Below are 21,139 nucleotides of genomic sequence, written 5' to 3' on the forward strand. Positions count from 1 at the left end.
TTTGCAAGTTCTTCAATCTTGTCTTTTGAGAGAGAGAGAGAGAGAGTGTGTGTGTGTGTGTGTGAGTGTGTGTGTGTGTCTTGGGCCGGTGTGCTTGTTTCATTCCGAAGTCATATTCGTAAATTCTTCAGTATTGTCCCAAGGAATATGAGAGAGAGAGAGAGAGAGAGAGAGAGAGAGGTATGTTTACTACCTACACTAAGGCCCAGTTCAGACTGTGTGAACGACCACATAAGTGCAGGCTCATGATGCTGACGTGTTGAAAAGGGATTCGTCAAGATGATTTCCGTGAGAAGATATACATGTCCGACCTTAATGTACCGGACAAGGCCCATTACCTTTTCAAAATAAAAAGGAGACATGAGATTTGAACCCCTACCAAGATTATGCAAGCTCTATCTAGCTACATAAACCAACAATCCAAGCAAGAACTTGTGAATCTAATGGCCGGTCGTTAGATATATTCACACACAAGTGCAAAAAAAGCGTGCATCCGTCCGCCATAGTCTGTATCGGGCCTAAAAGAATTGGTAACTCTCTAGGATGCTGTCTCAATTTCTGCAGCCAAGCATTACATGTCTAAAAATCAAAACAGAATAAACCAAAGTTTTGTTGATTATTACCTTTGTTGTTAGAAACGGGGACAGCTCAAAGAGTAGGTAGTCGACAATATCATGGTCTGCATAAGAAGAAGAGGAGGAAGGAGGGAGGAGGAGGAGGAGAAGAAGAAAGCGGTGATTCACCTACGCCTATCTATCACTTTCTCATCACCAAAACAACAATGTAACTGCTCGTGAAGTTTCCCAGTCTTTGGAAGGCTTGTCGTAGTGGGCAAGTATGTATAGAGAGAGAAAGGAGGGGGAGAGAGTGTGTGTGTCTGTGTGTTTGAGATAGAGAGAGCAGTCCACATCCTATTTACTCCCACCGTCAAAGGAATTAATCAAAGTGTTTATAATCCTGAGATTCACATCGAAAGAAAGAGAGAGAGAGAGAGTGTGTGAAAGACTCTTGAAGGTGTTGGTTGCTCTGTTCTTCTTGAGGGCAATCTTGACAGAAGAGGGGGGAAAAGGGAGAGAGGAAGATCAATCAGAGTTTAGAAAGCACTGTCTCTGAGAGAGAGAGAGAGGGGGGGGGGGGGGGTCTGGAATCTGGATATCCAAATTTAGGTTTTCAAACTCTCTGACAAGAATAACGCCTTGTACTTTTGTGTCTCTTTGGCTATCAACAGAGGTGGATCATCAAACGCAGAGAGCGAGTGAGAGGGAGAGAAGTTAGAACAGTCCAAATGTCGGTAGGCAAATTCGAAATTTCGATTGAAAGATTCAAGGAGAGTCTTAGGACAAGAAGGGAGGTTTTTCCTTCGGTTTGCAACTTGCCATACATAATTCACAAGACGAAGAAGAGAGACTAGAGGGAGAACAAAAGATCGATCAGAATTCTTGGAAAAGAGAGGGAGAAAGATCACTCGGAAGTTTTTTCTTTGGCGGGGAAGAAGAAAACAAGATCCATCGGAAAGACTTTTCTTGTTTTGGGGTTGTAATTTGCGACCTTTTTACTGGCTTGGGGCTCAATCCCCTGCTTCCCCTGTCCCGGGTCGACGCCTGCGGCCACTTTGACCCAAATTCCGATTAGGTTTATTCGCACTCGGGCATCTCGCTGTAGCTTCTGAGATCGATCAAAGCCTCACCCTATTCTGGGTCCGGCAAATTCCTGGCTTGTTTTGTTCCATGGTGATGTGGGTTGCGCCAATGTGCTGTGGGAATGGCGGAGAGGTGGAAATTTTGAAAGCCCAAGAGAGCCTTTTTCTCTTCTGTGGAAAAGTATACACTTCAAAAAAATAAGTTCTGGGATTTTGCCATAATGGCAGAAGCGACGGCAGGGGAGACGCAAGATGCGTGAGCATGACAGAAGCAGAAGAAGCAGAGCAACAATAAATCTATCTACATTGAAGAAGAAGAAGAGTAGCAAAAATAATAATCTATTTATATTGCTTATGGAGAGACGCAACCTCCTTAATTTCGGTCTCCCCTATTGACTTCCCACTATCATCCAAGAACCGCTCGCGTGGAAAAAGTCCTTATCTCCATCGATTCTCTCTTTTTTGAGATTCATAAATCAGTCCAATTTCAAATATTCGGTTGCCCAGCCTATCTCCACCACCACCACCACCACCACCACCATCGTCAGTCAGTGTGTGATTCTTGATTTTGAATAATCATCACCATCATTATCAGTGTTTGATTCTTGATTTTGAATCTGTGTTTGTAGCTTGCTTCAATCTGAGGCAGGGGAAAGACTTCATCATCATCATCATTGTCAGTGCAGTGTCATTCTTGATTTGAATCTGTGTTTGTGGCTTGCTTCAATCTGAGGGAAGGGCATATTAGAGTTTCTCACATCATTATCATCACCATCATCAGGGAGTGTGATCCTTGATTTGAATCTGTGTTTGTGGCTTGCTTCAATCTCTGGAAGGGCAAACAGCTATTACCCTCATTATCATCACCGTTGTCTGTCAGTGTGATCCTTGACTTGAATTTGTGTTTCCGGCTTGCTTCGATCTGAAGGGAAAAGTATTTGTTATCATAAGCATCATCACCACCATCAGTTTGTGTGATTCTTGATCTGAATCTGTGTAATATTGATTGTTTCAATCTAAGGGAGAAGGAAAAAAGTCATAGTCATCATCATCATCATCACCAATATCACCATCAGTTGGCGTGATTTTTAATCTGAATCTGTCTGTTGTTGCTTGCTTCAATCAAAGGGAGAAGGCAAAAAGTTAGTGCCATCAACCATGGAAGAAGATTATGTCAAACAGCAAGACCTTTGCCCGCTGCCACAGGAACAAGAACGAGAACATCAAGGCCAGCAACAACAACAAGACCTTTGTGAGCAGCTGCTTCAGCAGCACTGTCACGACCAACAAGAACAACAACAATGGACCCAACAACTACAACAACAACACCGAGACCTTTGCGAGCAGCATCAGCAGCACCAATTGCAACAACAAAGTGAAGCAGATCATCAGCATCTGCTGCAGCTGGCATCCCAGCTTCGACAACCACATCTGCAGCAGGACTGGGAAGAGGATGGACGTCCTGTGTGGCTTTGTGCTGCTTGCACATTCCCCAACCAGGCCTCAAGTCAAGCTTGTTCCATGTGCTACACTCCGCGTCCAGGCTTCTCCTGGCTCCTGCTTATGCAAGGTGGCAATCCATTACCATCTTTCTCTATTTGCGGCATCCGGCGTGCTATCCACTCTTGCATTTCTGGGGCCTTGACAGGAACTTTTGCTTTGGGTGAGTGCTTGTCAATTCTCATTCATTATTTCTGCATACAAAGCAGAGGTATCTGATAAGAAGGTTGTGAATTCTCAGGGTTAGTGTTTCACCTGGTTAATATTTTTGATCTGTGCAATGGATTGCAAGGCAATCAAAGATGGAGATGGCACATTTCCGCTTTATTTATTCAAGATAGCTTTTATGAAGTGTGATGATGCATTATCTTGAGTATTAAAGGAGGTTTTTGGACAATGTGGGATGGTTAAGAATCAATTGTATTTGCAAAAGCAAAAGAGCTAGGTTGAGCCAGCTCCATCTTATTTGTCCTATGAAAAGCTTTATTCATGGGGTTGCAAACATTAGGACTTTGCTTATGCCTCAATTGCAGGGTGTGGTGTAAAAGTCTGATCATGAGGTTCCTCTTGTCATTTGTTCTATATTGACAGGTTTTGTGTGCATGCAGTGGGTGCTTGCACTGGTGCTGTGTCAGGAGTCCTAGCAAGCAGAACAACAGAATGTGGGATTCTGCGAGGGGCGTCCTTGGGTGCAGTTGCAGGGGCAATACTTTTGGTTGAAGTGCTAGAAGCTGCTCGTTCATATTGGCACTCTGAACGCGTCGATGCAAACTCTGGCTCAAGTTCACCCCCTTCGTTGGTTAGTTTACGAAGCTGCCACCAACACTTCAGTCAATCAGGCCACCATGTGCATTAAGAATCAATTAACCGATTCTGCTTGTTTCTCTCACAGGTCAATTTTGTTGAAGACTTGATCAGTGGTAGGTTTGTGCAAGAGTTTGTTCTCCCTGTAGTGTCAGCAGCTCAACGTTGGCAGGTTTGCCATCTTTCATTCATTCATTCTCCTTACCATGCATTTTGTGACTGCTTACAGACATTTCAACAATCCAGCACATGCAAATGTCTTTTCATATTCATAGCTTGCAAAATTAGGGTATCATTATAAGTAATGTTTGTTGTTGATTTCATGACTTAATCACAGCCATAGGGTATTTATGACATCCACAAAACAATGTATTGGAAACTGAACTGAGTCAGAGACAAAGTAGCCTACAGGGCCTAGATGTCCAGAAATCAGACTAGTTGCAAGCAACCATGAACCACTCCCTTGCAGGTTTTATCAATCGAAGTAACATCATGGAGACACGTATGACACTAAGCATGCCTAAGCACCTAATGTTCTGACTACTTTCATGCCCGTGCAATTCGTCTGGGCCATTTGTTTCTATTCCAATTAAGTTTCCAGTTATATTTAGTGATTCTGTGCACACAATAAATGCAGTGATTGTCTTGAAATCTAAACATGTTTCGTCTAGTGACAACCCCTGTCCTATCTAGAAAACTTGTGGGCTGTGTCAGAATTTTGGTAGACATCTGCTCGCCAAAGTAGAACTTTTTTAGCATTGTTTGCTTGGTGCAACTTCTGTGCTGTGCACTGAGCAGTCTCTGTAATGCTACATTATGCAGTGAACTAAAATGATCACTTTCTGTACATTAGGCATGTGGTTGCTTTAGTACTCTGGAATGAGCTTACTGAGGCTTTTACATCCTTGCTTTCTTAGGCTTCATTTACCTCCAACTTGGTCTAAAAAGATTGCCTTAGAACAGGGAATTCAAATTAGCTACTATGCCTCTGTAAATTTATCATGGGACAGCTCAGCTGTGTCATAGTTACATGTTTTAATTTTCGAGGTAGCCAGTCGTTTTACTGCATTTTATGTTTCTAGTTCTAAACAAGATTCCACATTTTCTTTTTACAGTCCAGTATTAATGATTGGGACTATGAAGACATTTATGATATGCTTTCACCTCAGCAAATTAAACTGAAAGGTGCTACAGAGGATTTTCTCAGAAGCCTACCACAGCATGTGGTCACTCACAGCAATCATGTAGACACATGTGAGGATGTCATTTGTTGTGCCATATGCTTGCAGGTAATGTGGATGCCTTTGCAGTTATACTGCATTACCACAATCTCTGCTCTCTACATGCTATTACAGGCAGTGGTAAAATTTAGTGCATTCCTGACATAGCATTCTGTGCAGGAACTAGTACAAGGGGATGTTGCAAGGACTCTACCGACATGCAAGCATACCTTTCATCTGAGCTGTGTCGATAGGTGGCTGCTTAAGCACATCTCCTGTCCTGTCTGTCGACAGTCCATAGCAGCTAGATAGCCAGGATGGTTTGGGAAACTTTTTGAGTAGATGGTAACTCACCCATCACTAAGTCCAGATATCTGTAGCCAGGGCTCCATAAATTGAATTGGATGGCATGATAAACTGCAACCAATCAATCCAGCAAAATCTGAAATCTTGGAAATAAAAAAAGTCAGCAGTGGTGATACAATGCCTGTTGGAATAATTCATTGCAGCACTATGTATCCTGTTGGATACTGTTTTCAGAACAAAATCCAATGAATTGTTGTTCGGGTGGTACTGAGACATGTTTAGGGAAAACCAGGTTGAAGGTGGCACTTATGTTGCATCGTGATCTACAAACAGTCTCTGAATACATCCTTCACAAGCCAATCAGTTGAGCAGTACCCAGTGCTCAAAAAACATTCACTTGTTACTCCAAGAAGCAGAGTAAAATTCCACCTCGGTTTATCAATTTGATATCAGGCTAAAACAAAGATTTTGCACTACTTGAAAGACAAATCATGATGATATTCCTGCCACTGGAGGGCTGGGCCCTTGATTCAGCCAATGCTTAATCATCTGAAGGGTCCCTGGGTTAGTGGTTGAGAACCTGCAGCAATCATGAAAGCATGGAGTTCTAACAAGGGCCCCTGTAGGAAATTTTAACATATTGATGGCTTGATTCTATCAGGATAATAAATTAACTCAGTTTTGAGGGGCATTACAATTCACTACAGAGCATCAACTCCAAAATTCTAGAACTCAAAACTCATCATAACTGAGAGACATACCTGGTAAACTAGTAATAATCACCCTTTGCCAAAACTACATACTTTGAGTGGCATCCTGATAGACTAATGTTAGAAGCAAAACAGATACATTCAATCAAACCTACAGCAAAATCTCTCTCTCTCTCTCTCTCTCTCTCTCTCTCTGTAACGTCTATTCCTCTTGAAAGATACATTTGTCACCAGTTCTTTTCTTCGGCCAAGATAATTTTTGGCCTACCACATTTCTTGATAAGAGCAATTACATGCAACAAAATCAATTCATGTGGCTTCCTTGGGATGTCTTTTATTTGAATGACCAAACCATCACATTAGTTTCTAAAGTGAAGAGTTAAAGTATGCAATAAATGCAATTTAAGGGATGAAACAATGCATTATGGCGTCACTCTTTGCCTTACAACAACGTGCTTAGCGATCTAAGGCTTCTTATCTTGACATCTTTCAGGCTCTTAATACAACCTATTCTATCAAGCTTGGGGGTCTTAACATAGCCTTTCCTATCATCAATGTATACCATCTAGACTTTTCGTTTAATCATACTCATTTTAGTCCCCCTTGACTTAGTTAAATTCGAGGAGTGGAGGCTTCAAAGTTCTATTAGTTAAATTCAAGGAGTGGAGCTTCAAAGTCCTATTCTAACTTGACTTGGCTCTTAGTGTGTGTGTGTGTGTGTGTGTGTGTGTGTGTGTGTGTGTGTGTGTGTGTGTGTGTGTGTGTGTGTGTGTGTGTGTGCCACATTGTGCCATGCCTTGAAGGAGGCACTCCATTAGGTTGTTCCTTTTGTAGTTCCTTCCTTCACCTTTGCCTTCTCTTGGGACTTGGGGACTTTGGTCTCATGGTTTCCTTGCCATGATGCTTTGCTTATATCATCAATTCAGGTACTTGGGAGGTTTTCCTTAGCCTCATCGCCAAATAATTCTTGTTTGCCTTGAACTTAGACAAACTTAGTTGCTTTATCTTGTCTCTTGATAATGGAAGGTGTGGTCTTGTGCATGGCACCTCTCTTTGGGCTCTCCTTAGCTAGATCATTCATTAGTCTCTCTTTGGCTTCAACAAATTGTTTGGAGCTCTTTTCTCTTTGCATGGAAGGTGCAGTCCCATTGCTTGGCGCCTCTTCTTTGGAGTTGTTCTTTGAGGTATCTTTTTGGTGTAGACCATTTGTTTGGACTACCTTCCCTTTTTTTACGAAAGATGTCCAAAGGCTTGGGACCTTTCCTTTGGCTCATCAGCTTTAGTTGGAGTTAAAGTTCTTCAAGGTGTATAGATTAAGTTATCACACTTAGCTTAGATTCTTGGCATCAAAAGTAGAGGTATGATTGGAGTGTTTTGGTGAAGCCCATGATTGGAGTGCTTGTAGTGTCACAAATCCGTAGGATCTGGATGATATTGCCTTGTATTACTTAAGCTTGAAAGTTGAGATCTCAATCTTTCCTAGTATTAAGCATGGTCCCAATACGTTCCATGGTCTAAAGATGTTCCCATTACGAGTGATTGGGGGGTCTCTCCAAAGGTTCAATTAGCAAGGTTTCATTTCATGAGACAAAGTTACCTTGATTTAGGCCATCTTGTGAGCATTCCCTCATGTTCAACTTCCACAAAGGCTTCTTCATTTGATTTTCTATCATCTTAATCACACTAGGGTTTACCTCAAGTTCAAAGGAGTAGATGGTTACTTCATTGCTAAAGTGCACTTGTTTCCTTGATCTAATTTGGCTAAGACCTTCTTGGGATCAAAGGAGTGACTTACAGTCTCATTGATGAAGTACTTCTGTTTCCTCCCTTTATTCGATTTGACTGGGTGTAGTCTTGGATTTAGCCCTTCCTGTTCTTTAGGTTGAGCCACTTGGATAGCTTAGGTGTGGAGATATTCTCTCTTTTCTTTCAACTCAGCCTTTTCCTACCTTTGTTTCTTGGCATTTTGCCTTACTCTTTTCTTTCTCCTCAATCTCTCTTGCTTTCTTTCTTCCATATAATCTTCTTGCCTACCTCTATCTTTTTCTCCTCTTCTTCCTTCACCTTGTTAACACTCTAAGTTTATCTTGTCTTCCTGGATCTCTTCATCTAGTTACTATCTTTACATGTTCTTCTTCTAACTTAGCTTCCTCTTTCTTCTCATGCTCTTCTTCTTTTGACTTTCTAGCTCTCCACACTCTATCTTCTAGGTTGGCTCATTCACCCCATCTACTTTACTTGAGCTTTACCTTCTTTCTTCTTCCTTCTTATCCTCACCTATCTTCTTTTCTTTGCCTATATTTTCCTCTCTTTCTTTTATTTTATTTTCTTCTCTTAGCTTTTCTACTGTTCTAGCTAGGGATCCATCTAACATATTTCTTTATGATCTATCATCTTTTTCTATCTCTTTTCATATCTTCATGATTCTATTCTTGAACTCTCCTTCTAGTCTTCTGTAAATGAACTTGGGTTGGCTAGTTGATTCTTGAAGTTGGGGCTGATGTGAATGAGGTTGTCTATGCATTTGGTTGAGCATTTCCACTACCTCCTTCTCTTCTTTATCTTCTATCTTTGAAGTCTTACCCTTGTATGATGAGTTATTGGCTCCATGTAGAGGATTCATTACCCAAGGTGTTGACATCCTTTCATTTTCATCTTCTAAGTCTATTTCTCCATCTACTTCAACAACTTCATCGAAGGAAAAATGTATCTTGAAAGAGGATATAATCACATTCTTACCCTTGATCTCCTTGGATAGAAGAGGTTCTTGAATTTGGTTGTCAAGATTCTCCTCTCCCTGATTTATTTCGTATTCATATATTCTAATATTGATTCTACATCAAGTTGGGCTACAATTTGTGGGTTTGGGGCTATAATACAATTTGCAAGAAAGAAGAGAATTCAAAAAATCATGCATGATAAAAGCTTAGGTACAATCTCCCCCCATGCAAGTATTTATGGATTTGGATTAAGCTATTGTGCTCAAAATCAAGGAAAAGCATCTCCTTTTTGGGCTCTTACTTTCTTTTCATGAACACATTGAAATTTTTTCTTACCATTTACTAATTCTTATTCTAATATACCTATTCTAACATTTTAAAACTAATAACCAAGACTTCTAGGCCTTGTACAATAGTCTAACCAAATAAATAAATTGCATATATGTTTATGCAATATCCTTACGATAATGAGTACCTAAAAATATAATAATTTCACGCAATGAAGTGTTCATAATTTCTACATATTAAAATACACTTCCCAAAATAGTTATTCTGCATAGCTCCATCTTATAATTTGCTTACCACAACATAATGCACATTAATAGTATCCTTCCATTTCTCTACTAGGCATAATGTAACCATTGTCACACACGTGCAACAAGTCACAGACCATGCGACAAATAGACAAAATCCACAAGTAAAAATCATCTTAGTGTCATAGTGAATTTTAACCATTTTCATAATAGAAGCTCCTTCTTTCTATAGTAGCATGTCTTTCTACCTGGGCATGATCTCATCAGATAGTATACATGGCTCCCTTAATCAAGCATTGGCTCCTTCCCAACTTGGTTGGCTCATTAGGGTTAACTTCACATTTCACCAAGATCTGCTACCTCTATGACCATGATACTGCTTCCCTATTGAGCAAGATGGCTTTGTGATTGAGTCACTTTAATGCCAAGTTTTATGAAGCTTCATGTGATTGCAAGTGGAAACCTTAAAAATGACACCACATTAGGCATATCATAAAGCATCACCAAAAATATCAACAAAAAAACTTTTATTAATGAGAAAAGGTATAATAGATGAAGGACACCTTTGAACTACACCTTTGTGATGCCACACATGTGAGGGTTGACCTCATGATGATGTATGGAGATCACTTGTAGAGTGCCTTGCTTGAGTGTAGCACTACCTCAATACTAGTGCAATTTGGATCCAACACCATAGAACAAGTTTTTTGGAAGGAACAAAAATGCTTTGTTCTCCCATTTCAGATATACTTGGCATTTCCATTCACTCAATAATACGATTGGAGACTACTCTCTATCCTCCTTCCATCATGATGAGGATAACTAGTATTGTCTCTCTAGCTATCATCAAAATCTAGAGACCATGTTTGCCCAAGGCCTTTTAAAAATCATGGAGCTCATGATTAGATACTGTGACTTGAGCTCAGTTCCATGATCTATAAGCAATATAATAATGCTTCAATTTCAATTCATGAAATAGGGCTAGTATTCACAACATTACATGGTGATATGTGGATTGGTACTCAGGCTACCAATTTGGTCTTGATCCTTAGGAATGATAATTATGCAAATATATAGATTCCCCACTAGATCTAATCAGAGCTCTAGCCCAAGTGCCTCTAGAACTTGAAACACTTAGCAACATTCACAACATTACATGGTGATATGTGGATTGGTACTCAAGCTACCAATTTGGTATTGATCCTTAGGAATGATAATTATGCAAATATACAGATTCCCCACTAGATCTAATTAGAGCTCTAGCCCAAGTGCCTCTAGAACTTGAAACACTTAGCAAGGGGTGGAGGAGGAAAATCATAAAAAGAGGTATACATAAAAGTCAAATAATGTTTTCTACAATGAGATATGCTTGGGAATGATCATAGCACAATGCCATGACACATTCATACTAGTAGTTAAATGCTTTGTGAATATTTGATTGCACTTTAGTCACTTGCTATATTATTGATATAAATGCAAAGGGTGGCTTTCTTTGTTCTATGCACATGAGAGAGATCCAAAGAAAATGGTTGGGGATTTTGTGTTTGGAAAATACATGATCTTCTTGACTTTTCCTTTGGCTAGGTAATAATAATGGAGCACTAAGCGCTCCGTAGCTAGATTCTCTCAGTGCCTTGCACTGCTATTCTTTCAATGCTTATTCTCACCGAGGTTCAAGGGACCAATGTTAATAACAATAAGGGGACTTTGCATTCTAATGCACATTTCATGTGGTGAGAAGATTCATGGGTGGTTGACATAAAGAAACCAACCGTATATGTATGCATGTATGTGACTTATATGCAGGTATCCATTTGTTTCATCTCATGGGCTCATCATTTTTCTCTCTCCTATCTTTTTCCTCTGTCTCTTGTCTCACATTTCTTTTTTGGTTTCTTTTTTCACTCTCTTGTCTCACCTCTCTTCTTCTTCTTCTTCTTCTTCTTCTTCTTCTTCTTCTTCTTCTCTCTCTCTCTCTCACACACACACACACACACACACACACTCTCTCTCTCTCTCTCTCTCTCTCTCTCTCTCTCTCTCTCTCCCTCTCTCTCTCCACACACACACACACACACACACACACACACACACACACACACACACACACACACACACACACACACACACACACACACACACACACACACACACACACACACATTGATAAGCAAGAGCCTTCAACTTCTATTGACAACATGTTTATAGTAATCACCGCACTTGAATATTCATGTACTTGGAAAGAATCACATATGACTACACATAGATGAGTAATGTATAGCAAGATGTTCTCCCTCTTGAGTAGAGAACTTAACAAAAGTGATATATACATTGGTTTTTATGAGAGCAAATGATATTTTAATGTGTGTAAATGAACTTGGGTTAGCTAGTTGATTCTTGAAGTTGGGGCTGATGTGAATGAGGTTGTCTATGCATTTGGTTGAGCATTTCCACTACCTCCTTCTCTTCTTTATCTTCTATCTTCTTTACACACACACATTAAAATATCATTTGATCTCATATGTTCGATTGGAAATAAAAACCAATATATATATCACTTTTGTTAAGTTCTCTACTCAAGAGTGATGCCAGGAGGCATATTTCATGGTGGATTCCGTGAGGTTTTGCGGTGGATTCTGTAAAATTTTATTACTGGGGCTCATACACAAAGTGGATTCTTTGTGCGAAAAGTCGATGGGGACGCCTATCATTTTCGGGCGTTTTGTTAATTTTATGTGTACATGGGTGATTCCATAGCGGGTGATTCCACAAAATACATATTTAAATTAATAAATGTTTATGAGTTTTGAGTGCGCACTCGTAATAAATTAAGGTTAGGATTGATCTCTAACCAATTTGTTTTTGTAGTTGAAGACTGCTAGGTATTCACTTTTGTTGGTTTAATTGTATTATTTTTTTCTAACAATTGTGAATGCTTCAGTTGATGTGTAGAGCAAGCAGCGGTGGCATTGGAAAGCATTGGAGGATAGCGTGTATTCAAATTATCATCAAATTTTGATGGGCACGTATCTTAGGCATGGCGCCTATATTTTGTCGCGCTTATTTATTAAAGCACTTGATATTTATTTATTATTTTTGTATGCGCATGGGCGCACGATTTAAATACTTGTATTGGACATTATATTTGGGTACCGCCTGACTTCTTGGGTGCCCAATAGCTTTAATTCTCTAGTGGCACAAAAGCAAACTCAAAAGCTAAAGCATGCTATTTTGTAAATTGGGCTATTATTTGAGCTTAAAGATGAATAATATATAAAATACATGCTTTGTGGAGCGCTCACACAAGGCATGTGGGGAGATTGCACCCAATTGGTCTCTTGTTCATGTCGTGCAAGCTTTCTTCATTGGTTTTTGGTGTAAAAAGTAGAGTTCTTTTGTTCTTGGGGACCTTCTGGCGTTCACTACGCGCGCATACGGCGTCCGATCTGTGCATCAGTGGTATCAGAGCGAAGCTGAGATTGAGAGCATCCAATCGCTTACCATCTCGCGCGAAGGCGGAGCTCTTGGAACGATCGAGCTCTATAGTCAGTCTCATCGTGAACGGTCGATACCAGCGTGTTCCTGGCAGTCAAGAACCCCCTTCTGCACCCTCTGATCGTGAGAGACCAGTCTCTGTATGCAAAGGACCGGCGGCAAAGCTTCTTCATCAAGTCGTGATACAGATAATAAAATTTTTCTTCCATAGCTCAAAACATTCAAAGCTTTAACAATAAGCTTATCAAGCTTAACACTAAGCTTATTAAAAAAAGCTTCATAAAATGAAATTTTTGCGCCTGCGGCGGCAGTATGTATTGCCCGCCCCATCGACGCTGGCAGAAACATATTGAGGTCCACGAAAGTCACGCTGATCAACAAAGCTTTAAGCTTAAAGTTTTCCAAGTTCCTCAAGTCATCAAAGTCACAAAAGACATCTTCAACGATTACCATAGCGGCAGTTCGTACTCAGAAGCACATGAATCAGTCTACTACTCCCTGGAAGTCCCTGTTTACACTTGCAGTCTTGCTGAACCAGTTCCAGCAACAAAAGCAAAAGTTCACACGCAAACTATACACAGTTTATATGCAACACTATTCTCTTGGAAGACGGTTGTGACAACGAATACCGTAATCGTAAAGGAGAGATACTACAAAAGCCAAACAAAATATACAAGCCTTGTAAACCCGCCTTTGAGCTACGCTCATCCCACTAATAAGATTTCGAGAGTGTGAGGTCTTTTGGAATTTTGTAGGATGACTGAACAAAACATGGACGATCTTATGGCTGAAGGTGATTTACTCAAACCAACGATGGAGAAAAAGTTGGATTTGATTATAATGCAGTTTGAAGAAGAACAAAGAGCCCGACAAGCTTTGCAAGTTCAATTGGCCAATTTGCAACGATCTACCACCGACCAAGATGGATCGCAACCCGAAGATCTTATACGACATACCATTAATGCAACACTTGAAGTCCAATCCATTCGCAAAGAAACAAAGATAAGTAAAAGAAACTTTAAATTTCGTACTTTCAATGGATCACGCGATGGAAAGACTATTCTTGCTTTTATCAGTCAATTTGATGATTACTTCCATGAAGAAACATATGCTGAGAAAGACAAAATTAAATGTGTCACTAACCATTTAGTTGACCGAGCATCCTTATGGTGGACTGTGGTCCACAAGAGCGTTGATTGTCCCACTACATGGGAGACTTTCCAAAAGAAATTTTTGCAGAATTTCCTTCCTCCTCAATTCCATGAAAAAGTCATCAAGCAATGGGATCTTCTACAACAAAGGGATCGCGAACCTATTTCCCAATACACTGAATGTTTCTGGAATGCCCTACTACAACTACGAATGGTTGAAGATGTATCTAAAGCAACTCATAAACGCAAGTTTATGTCTGGCCTACTTGGACATTTCTATGCGGAAGTCAATATGTTCAAGCCAACAACTCTTGAAGATGCAATTTCCTTGGCCCATGACACTGAAGACAAGATTCGCGGACGAGACAAGTGACCACAACAATTTCCAACTAATGGTAACTATGGTTCCAAACAATTCAATTCAAATTTTTGAAGATTCAATCAAAGTCATTTTCTTCCATCTTCATTCCATAAATCTTGGACACGACCACTTCCCTTACCATCAAACACCAATCCAAACCCTAAGCCATCTCCACAGTCAAATCCCAACATTCCTAAACTTCCTGCCATTACCAATAATGTATCTAAAGCAAAACCCATAGTTTGTTACAAATGCCATCAACTTGGACATCTAGCAGCCAATTATCAATCCAAAAAGCCATCCGTCCATATCAATTATCTGGGAGCAATAGAAGAAGAAGAACGTGAGGAAATGCCGGACTTTACGGTAGATGATGACGACATTGGTACTACTTCGAATACTTTGCCAGGTATGCCAACTCCCCATTCTTTATTAACAATGAAATGTTTTGTGCATGGTAAAGAAAAGATTATTTTACATGATGATGGGAGCACACATGACTTTATTTCTGTAAAATTAGTCAAAGAATTGAATTTACAAACTGTTTCTACACATTATCGCATCAAGGCTGCATTCCTAGGTACGAGATATAATGGAACACAAGAGGTGCATAATTTAGAAATTAAAATTGGTGAATATACTGAACGAAGAAATTTCTTAGTTTTACCTTTGCAGTCTAGTGACATTATCTTAGGAATGCCTTGGCGTCATTAATACAATCCTGACATAGATTATTCTACGCATTCAATTAAAATTTATTTTCAAGGAAAACAAATCACATTGCATGGTATGCACGCTTCTAATAATTTTCCACTGCTTACTCATACTCAGGCTAAACGTGCATTACGTAAAAGTAGTAAATCTTATTTAATATGGGTGAATGAAATTCAAGCTAAAGAAAAATAGATGCATCCTAGGCATACACAATTTCTTGCCTTATTTTAAGATTGTTTTGCTGCTGATTTACCACCTGGATTACCACCTTCACGTCCTGAAGATCATAAGATAGATTTAATTCCTGGAACACAACCACCATGTAAAGCACCATATAGACATAACCAAATTGAACAGAAAGACATTCAAAACCAAATAGAAGAAATGCTTAACAGAGGATTAATTCGACCTAGTAGTTCTCCATTTGGTGCACCTGTCTTATTAGTGAAAAAGAAAAATAATACTTATTGCATGTGCATTGATTATCGTGCCCTAAATAAAATTACTGTTAAGAATAGATATCCGATTCCTAGGGTAGATGATCTTATGGATAAACTACAAGGATCTGCCATATTCAGTAAGATAGATCTTAACTATGGATATCATCAAGTAAGATTGGACAAATCTGATATATTCAAAACTGCATTTAGAACACAATTTGGACACTATGAATTTCTGGTCATGCCTTTCGGTTTAACTAATGCACCAACCACATTCAATCGTATGATGAATCGCATATTTATGAAACATCAGCATTGCGTCATTGTTTTCTTTGATGACATATTAGTATTCAGTAAAAATGAGAATGAGCATTATGAACATTTGTCTTTAGTTTTTAAGTTGTTAAAAGACAATCAATTATATGCTAACCCCGAAAAGAGTGAATTCTTTCAAAAAGAAATTGAATATCTAGGACATATTATTTCATCAGAAGGTATTAAAGTCGACCCTAAAAAGATAGAAGCAATTTTAAATTGGCCCATACCCAAAAAAGTGCATGAATTACGTTCTTTTCTAGGTCTTGCTAGCTTTTACAGAAAGTTTGTGAGGAATTTCTCATTACTTGCATTACCTTTGACAAACCTTTTAAAGAAGGGTATTGTATATAACTGGTCTGACAATCAACAAAAATCCTTTGATTTATTGAAACATGCTTTAACTCATGCTCCTGTATTACAACTACCTAACTTCAATAGACCATTCTTATTAGTAGTTACTGACACTAGTGGATCTGGAATAGGAGTAGTCCTTATGCAAGATTCTCATCCCATAGCCTACTCTAGTTGCAAAATCAAACCATCTGAACTTAAATATTCTACCTATGACAAGGAATTGCTAGCTGTAGTACAAGCCTTACGTCAATGGAAACATTATTTAATGGGATCTGAATTTATGATCAAAACTGACCAACAAAGCATTAGACATCTTCTTAGTCAACTACAAATATCTGACCGACACATTAAATGGGCCGCTTTTATTCAAAGTTTTCATCTCCTTATACAATATCAATCTGGAAAAGAAAATGTTGTTGCTGATGCTTTGAGTAGAAGACCGACAATTCAAAATATTTCTGTGATATCATTTGATTCCCTTATCCCTATGAAAGATACTTATCATCAGGATCCTACTTTTCAAGCTGATTGGAATAAACTAGTTGTAAATAATTGAATTCCTATTGATTCATTATCTTATACTAATGGATTTATGTTTTATGAAAAAAGATTATGTGTGACTGCCCCATTTCGATCATTTGTTTTGCATGAAATTCATTGTTCTCCATATCAAGGTCATAGAGGAATTATATCTACTTTGCGTACATTGATTGAAGATTTTTATTGGCCACATATGGACACTGATGTATCTAATTTTGTATCTGAATGTTTAATTTGTCAACGAGTTAAAAGACACCATGGTAAACAATATGGTTTACTAATGCCATTATCTATTCCATCACGACCATGGGAACATATTTCAATGGATTTTATAACTGGTCTACCTAACACTAAAGCTAATCATGATATGATTTGGACTATTGTAGACAGGTTTAGCAAACAAGCATATTTTATTCCATGCAAGAAAACTTTAACTGCATCTCCAGCTGCTCAATTATTTTTGAAAACTGTTTTCACTAACCATGGTTTACCAAAAGTTATTATGTCTGATCGTGATTCTAGATTTTGCAATAATTTTTGGATTACTTTGTTTGCTAACTTAGGAACAAAGATTGATTTTTCATCTGCATTTCATCCTGAAACAAACGGACAAACGGTCAAACAGAAGCTACTAACAGTACTATTCTAGATCTTTTGCGTGCTTACACCATTTTAAAACCACACACATGGGATACACATCTACATTTACTTTAGTTTGCATATAATAACACACCACATACAGCTACAAAGAAAGCACCATTTGAAGTTGTTTATGGATATCGATTGTCTACACCTGTTGCATCATTATCAAACAAAATTCAAATTGCTGATGATATTGCTAACATGCATGCCACTATTTTTGATGAAGTTAGAGATATGATTGTCAAAGCTCAGCAATCATACACAAAAGAAGCAAACAAGAAAAGACAGGCTATGAATTTTAAAGTTGATGATTATGTTTGGTTACGAATTGAAAAACGAAGATTACAGAGTGTAGATAAACACCCAATTGTGAAATTAGCACCTAGAACACAATATTAGTGAGTTTGGGAATCTCCCAATTCCCATTTTTGAATATTAAAAAGGTGGCACCCGAAAAACATACCCATAAGTTTCTCAAAACCATATGATGTGACCTATCATTGGAAAGCGCTTGAAAAATGGAATCTATTGAGCTATAGAGCGCTCAATTTGGAGTTATATTGTACAAGTTATGAAAAATCCAAAGATTTGACCATGTGTCCCAAACTTATGGGAAATTCCCATATTCCCCAATATGGTTTTCTAGATTTTATGGACCATTCAAGATCATACAAAAAATCAATGACAATGCATTTAAACTAGAACTACCACAACATTGGAAAATCCACAACACCTTCCATATCAGTTTATTACGACCTTTTAGAGGCCAACTACCTATACACTCTGTCTATGAAAACCCTCCTTTGCTAGATGATGAAACCGAAATCCTTGAGCCTGAAACTATTATAGATACTGACTTTATGACCACTAGAACTGGCCGTAGATATTCTAGATATTTGGTCAAGTTTAAAAACCATCATGTTGAAGAGGCCCAATGGATGCACGCTAGAGACCTAAATGCTTTCCCCACGCTGTTAGCTCCACATTGAGCTAATAGCAATTGAGGTCAATTGCTATCCCACCCCGGGGGTATGATGCCAGGAGGCATATTTCACGGTGGATTCCGTGAGGTTTTGCAGTGGATTCTGTAAAATTTTATTACCGGGGCTCATACACAAAGTGGATTCTTTGTGCGAAAAGTCGATGAAGACACCTATCCCTTTCGGGCGTTTTGTTAATTTTATGTGTACATGGGTGATTCCATAGCGGGTGATTCCACAAAATACATATTTAAATTAATAAACGTTTATGAGTTTTGAGTGCGCACTCGTAATAAATTAAGGTTAGGATTGATTTCTAACCAATTTGTTTTTGTAGCTGAAGACTGCTAGGTATTCACTTTTGTCGGTTTAATTGTATTATTTTTTTCTAACAATTGTGAATGCTTCAGTTGATATGTAGAGCAAGCAGCGGTGGCATTGGAAAGCATTGGAGGATAGCCTATATTCAAATTATCATCAAATTTTGATGGGCACATATCTTAGGCATGGGGCCTATATTTTGTCGCGTTTATTTATTAAAGCACTTGATATTTATTTATTATTTTTGTATGCGCCATGGACGCACGATTTAAATACTTGTATTGGACATTGTATTTGGGTACCGCCTGACTTCTTGGGTGCCCAATAGCTTTAATTCTTTAGTGGCACAAAAGCAAACTCAAAAGCTAAAGCGTGCTATTTTGTAAATTGGGCTATTATTTGAGCTTGAAGATGAATAATATATAAAATACATGCTTTGTGGAGTGCTCACACAAGGCATGGGGGGAGATTGCACCCGATTGGTCTCTTGTTCATGTCGTGCAAGCTTTCTTCATTGGTTTTTGGTGTAAAAAGTAGAGTTCTTTTGTTCTTGGGGACCTTCTGGCGTTCACTACGCGTGCATACGGCATCCGATCTATGCACCAAAGAGGGAGAACCTCTTGCTATACATTACTCATCTATGTGTAGTCATATGTGATTCTTTCCAAGTACATGAATATTTAAGTGCGGTGATTACTATAAACATGTTGTCAATAGAAGTTGAAGGCTCTTGCTTATTAATTGGTTGAAACAAATGCCTATGTATTGATTTTAGACATCTAATAATGTTTTGTTCCACTATTACCAAACAAAGGGTGGCTTAAGGTGTAGAGTGCCTTGATGGGTGCTTGTCGATGATGGTCAATAAGGGAAGCATATACTTAATGATAAATAAAAAGAGATGTACACCAAAGGCTTATGTTTTAAGTGTGGGGAGAAAGCTGAGCTTCTCTCTCTCTCTCTCTCTCCCCCCCCACCATTGAGCTTCTCTCTTCTCATTGCCATTGTGTAAGGATTCTCAGTTTTATTTTTCCTAAACATACATAGCATGAGAGAGGAGTGTGGCTTGCAAAATATTGTAGATTCCATATTTTGCATACACTCTCTACCTCCAATTTTCCTCTGTTGTTGAGGGTATGCAAAGCACCATTTTCATCCCTTTATACATTTTTCTCTCCCTTTGTATGGTTCCTAGGGAAAACTCTATTAGCTAGTGTAAATACCAATGTTGAGACTTTCTGTTCCCCCCTTACCCAATAGCCTAACACAGTAGTTTTTGGGTTGGTTGGTCTCGTACTCAAGAATGAAGTTTAAAGATGTGATCAAATGAGCAAGTCTACTACATGTTTTAACACACTAGTTTTTGAGTTGGGCTCATAGTCAAGAATGAAGTTTAAAGATGTGATCAAATGAGCACATCGACTACATGTTTAGCACACTAGTTTTTGAGTTGGGCTCATAGTCAAGAATGATGCTTAAAGATGTGGTCAAATGAGCAGGTCTACTACATGTTTAAACATATAACTGTAGACCACATCATTCCACTAAATTTTTGGCCATGTCAACTTTGTTAATTAATTTTGAGTTTTTCAATAGTCAAAACTTAAGGTGACTTATGCCCCACATGGTAGGCTATAGGTCATAATCCCTAAAATGTTCAATTGTAAAGACAATCTTGTATTTATTTCTAGGGCCATTACTTAGTGAAGGAAGCCGAATATTTGTGTCATTGGTGGAGTTGGGAAGACAATAACGAGAATTATGTGAAAACAAGGAAATAACACACTTAGGAGGAGAACTTCAATTTGTTCCTTTTTCTCATACATTTAGATAGAAATATGAGTTATATGACTATCCTTCATGTAAAAGAAATGAGTGTACTTCGATGGAATGCTTTAATGACCTACTACTCTTATTTTTTAGTGTTCCATTTTTAGTGTCAATTTCTAGTCCATCATTTGATCCTTGAAGCAATATCAATGTTGTTCACACTCATGACTTACATACACTTGCCCTTTGCCTTGATACCAATGTTTTGTCTTTCTAGTGCATTGCACTTTGTGAAAAAACCAATGTCTTGTCTTCTTAATGTGTTGCATGCTCATTTATTTCCATAGGTGATATAAGTAGTTATAGGTCAATATGGATACTAAGAAGTCTACTTATGCATCATATTCATGTATATGAACTTAACCATATAACCTTTGGTAATTCCTGAGTCAATTATCTTGTAGCCTATGGCAAGGGTTATTTCAAACATTGCATCCAATTGGGGAAAATAATTAGCCCTTGGAAGATTACTTTGCTTAGCTAGTAATGTGGCCATTTGATAAATCAATCATTGAGCACTATTTGACTTCATTCTAATTGGCAGTTGTGGCCTTATCATAC

General features: G+C 38.6%; 1 protein-coding gene across 2 annotated transcripts; it reads left to right on the plus strand.

Moving 5' to 3' along the window:
• The first annotated feature begins 659 nt into the window (after positions 1–659).
• On the plus strand, positions 660–6,496 carry LOC148040349 (uncharacterized). Of its 2 annotated transcripts, none has more exons than XM_087698638.1 (6): positions 660–783; positions 1,229–3,302; positions 3,748–3,938; positions 4,032–4,115; positions 5,059–5,232; positions 5,344–6,496. In XM_087698638.1, exons 2-6 carry the CDS (start codon positions 2,798–2,800, stop codon positions 5,473–5,475), a joined length of 1,086 nt encoding a protein of 361 aa, XP_087554764.1. In that variant the 5' UTR covers positions 660–783; positions 1,229–2,797; the 3' UTR covers positions 5,476–6,496. The 2 variants fall into 2 exon arrangements, with proteins under 2 accessions (XP_087554764.1, XP_087554771.1); XM_087698645.1 differs by lacking the exon at positions 660–783 and adding an exon at positions 819–835 and having other exon boundaries at positions 2,269–3,302.
• Positions 6,497–21,139: the final 14,643 nt, after the last annotated feature.

This window comes from Lygodium microphyllum, chromosome 2 (genome assembly GCF_053477565.2).
Source record: "Lygodium microphyllum isolate KBCC chromosome 2, Lygodium_microphyllum_v1.1.10, whole genome shotgun sequence".
NCBI lineage: Eukaryota > Viridiplantae > Streptophyta > Polypodiopsida > Schizaeales > Lygodiaceae > Lygodium > Lygodium microphyllum.

Coding starts and splice junctions, on each gene's coding strand:
- LOC148040349 (XM_087698638.1), top strand. CDS start 2,798: ATGGAAGAAGATTATGTCAAACAGCAAGACCTTTGCCCGCTGCCACAG. Junction 3,303..3,747: donor GACAGGAACTTTTGCTTTGG/GTGAGTGCTTGT, acceptor GTGTGCATGCAG/TGGGTGCTTGCACTGGTGCT. Junction 5,233..5,343: donor GTTGTGCCATATGCTTGCAG/GTAATGTGGATG, acceptor CATTCTGTGCAG/GAACTAGTACAAGGGGATGT.